Source organism: Temnothorax curvispinosus, unplaced genomic scaffold, assembly GCF_003070985.1.
Source record: "Temnothorax curvispinosus isolate PA1 unplaced genomic scaffold, ASM307098v1 QBEX01001157.1, whole genome shotgun sequence".
In the NCBI taxonomy this organism is placed as follows: Eukaryota; Metazoa; Arthropoda; class Insecta; order Hymenoptera; family Formicidae; genus Temnothorax; species Temnothorax curvispinosus.
The window spans coordinates 4,431-6,314 of record NW_020210937.1 but is presented as its reverse complement, the minus strand read 5'-3'; the positions used below and the strand labels follow the sequence as shown (position 1 = coordinate 6,314).

At 43.3% G+C, this 1,884-nt stretch overlaps 1 protein-coding gene across 1 annotated transcript; it reads left to right on the top strand.

Annotated features, from left to right (window-relative positions):
• Positions 1–148: 148 nt before the first annotated feature.
• On the top strand, positions 149–1,513 carry LOC112460329. Its single transcript, XM_025024975.1, has 2 exons — positions 149–299; positions 371–1,513. The coding sequence occupies exons 1-2, from the start codon at positions 240–242 to the stop codon at positions 629–631; spliced, it is 321 nt and encodes a 106-aa protein (XP_024880743.1). The 5' UTR covers positions 149–239; the 3' UTR covers positions 632–1,513.
• The last annotated feature ends 371 nt before the right edge of the window (positions 1,514–1,884 follow it).

Genomic DNA, 1,884 nt, shown 5'->3' with positions numbered 1-1,884 from the left:
CTTCAGACGATGTGCAAGAGGTAATTAAGGACACGTGTTGGACGTTGAAAAAGACGTGTTAAACATTTTCAAATTTGTGACTTGATCAATGCTCGTTCTTACGAATGTATATCTTTCAGCTCTCGACTTGAAAACCAGATTGCAGATACGCTTACGCATATATTGCTTTTTACTACATTGGAGATTATTTCAACTGTGCCGAGAAGGCTGGCCATGTTTTTCTGACTATCTGTGAAAATATGAGGGATAATAAAGTCTTCAAAGATGCGGACTCGGCAATTGAATCCGTTATAGAAAACGTAAAAAGCGTTAGTAGCTTGTGTACACCTATGTGTATATTATAATATATTATTATTAAATATATATTTAGGTTGATTGGTTGACACAAGATGTACAAACTTTAGCGGCGTTAAGAGAAGCTGGCGTTTCCATTTTGCAAGGACCAGGGGCCGAAATGAAAACCGTTTATACGTCCGCGGCACTCTCCGAGCTCCACCGATTGCTAGCAGCAGCGAAGAAAGAAATTTTAACCTGCAAGAGGAACATCAAACAAAAGAATTCACAAAGAGATTTTCGCAGAGACATAGCGATGACCCAAACCTGTCGAGAAAGAGTATACTTCTGTGCTTGAAGAAGCTGGAATATTATTTATCATGGGTAAAAAGCGCCGGGACAGGAGTCTTTTGTAAATGCAAAGTTATTTATTGATATACTGTATTGATATACATCGTGGTCATTTATTAAAATAAAAAATAATATTCTATTAATATATCATTTAAATTAATGACTCTATCTCTAATTCTTCTCCCTACGTTTCTTTCTTTCTTTTCCTCTACGCACCGTTAATCCCGCGAGAGTGACTTAACGAGGAACACGATCAAAGCGCGTACCGCTGAGAGGTCAAACGAGAATTCGTAGCGCATCGGTGTGCTGTGAATGAACGTACGTCTTGAGCGAAGACGTGTACATATGCCGGCGTTACGTGTGTATGCATACGTTTCTCCAGTGTAGCCAGTCAAGGAGTATCCGATGGTGTCGCTTGATAATTCGCTCGCGAGCCTAGGAGCCTCGATGATCGCGAGAATCTTCCTCGCGATCGCTCTTCTTTTCCTCTTTTTTTACGTCAGCCTTGCTTTTACGCTACGAGTGTGTATGTGTGTATATGTGTACGTGTATTAGTTTTAATCTTTCTCCTTCCTTCTGATTTACGTTTCTATCTCAATCGTCAGTTGACTTAATTGTACACGATATAGTTATATTATACAAAATATGCACTTCAAAAATATCCGACGCCACGAACCTTTTGAACCACAAAATGCTCACGCACTGCCACGTTATTACTAAAGTCGTTTTAAATAGATGGCGAAGAAAAAGGTGGGAAAGGGAGGCAGATCGGGGTGGCCGAGCAAAGGAGCGGTGGCGGGGGTGAGGGGAGGAAAAGGAGGAGGAGGAACTTACACTTAGAGTTTTACAATACTTAGAGCTGATATAACACTGGCAATAGTCGTGTCATCTAGTTCGGTGTGTGTGACGTTTATCGTGCGCGCCTGGTGGGCGACCTGGGTTGAACTGTGGAGATCGTATGGGCGGTGGCGAACGGACTGACTGCACCAATTGTTGCTGTACGGAGATCCTAGGCGGACCAGCATCATCAGCTGTTGGAGCTGTTGGAGCTGTTGCTCCAGCTGTTGGAGCTGTTGCTCCAGCTGTTGGAGATGTTGCTCCAGCTGTTGGAACCGTTGCTCCAGCTGTTTCAGTCGCAACAGCATCATTATTTGCTGGCGTGTGAACATCATATCCTGCAAACCAGGTTGTTGTTGTTGGGGTTGATTAGGACCCAATGGTTCGCCGACTCCCCCACCATGCTGACCAGGTTGTTGCTGA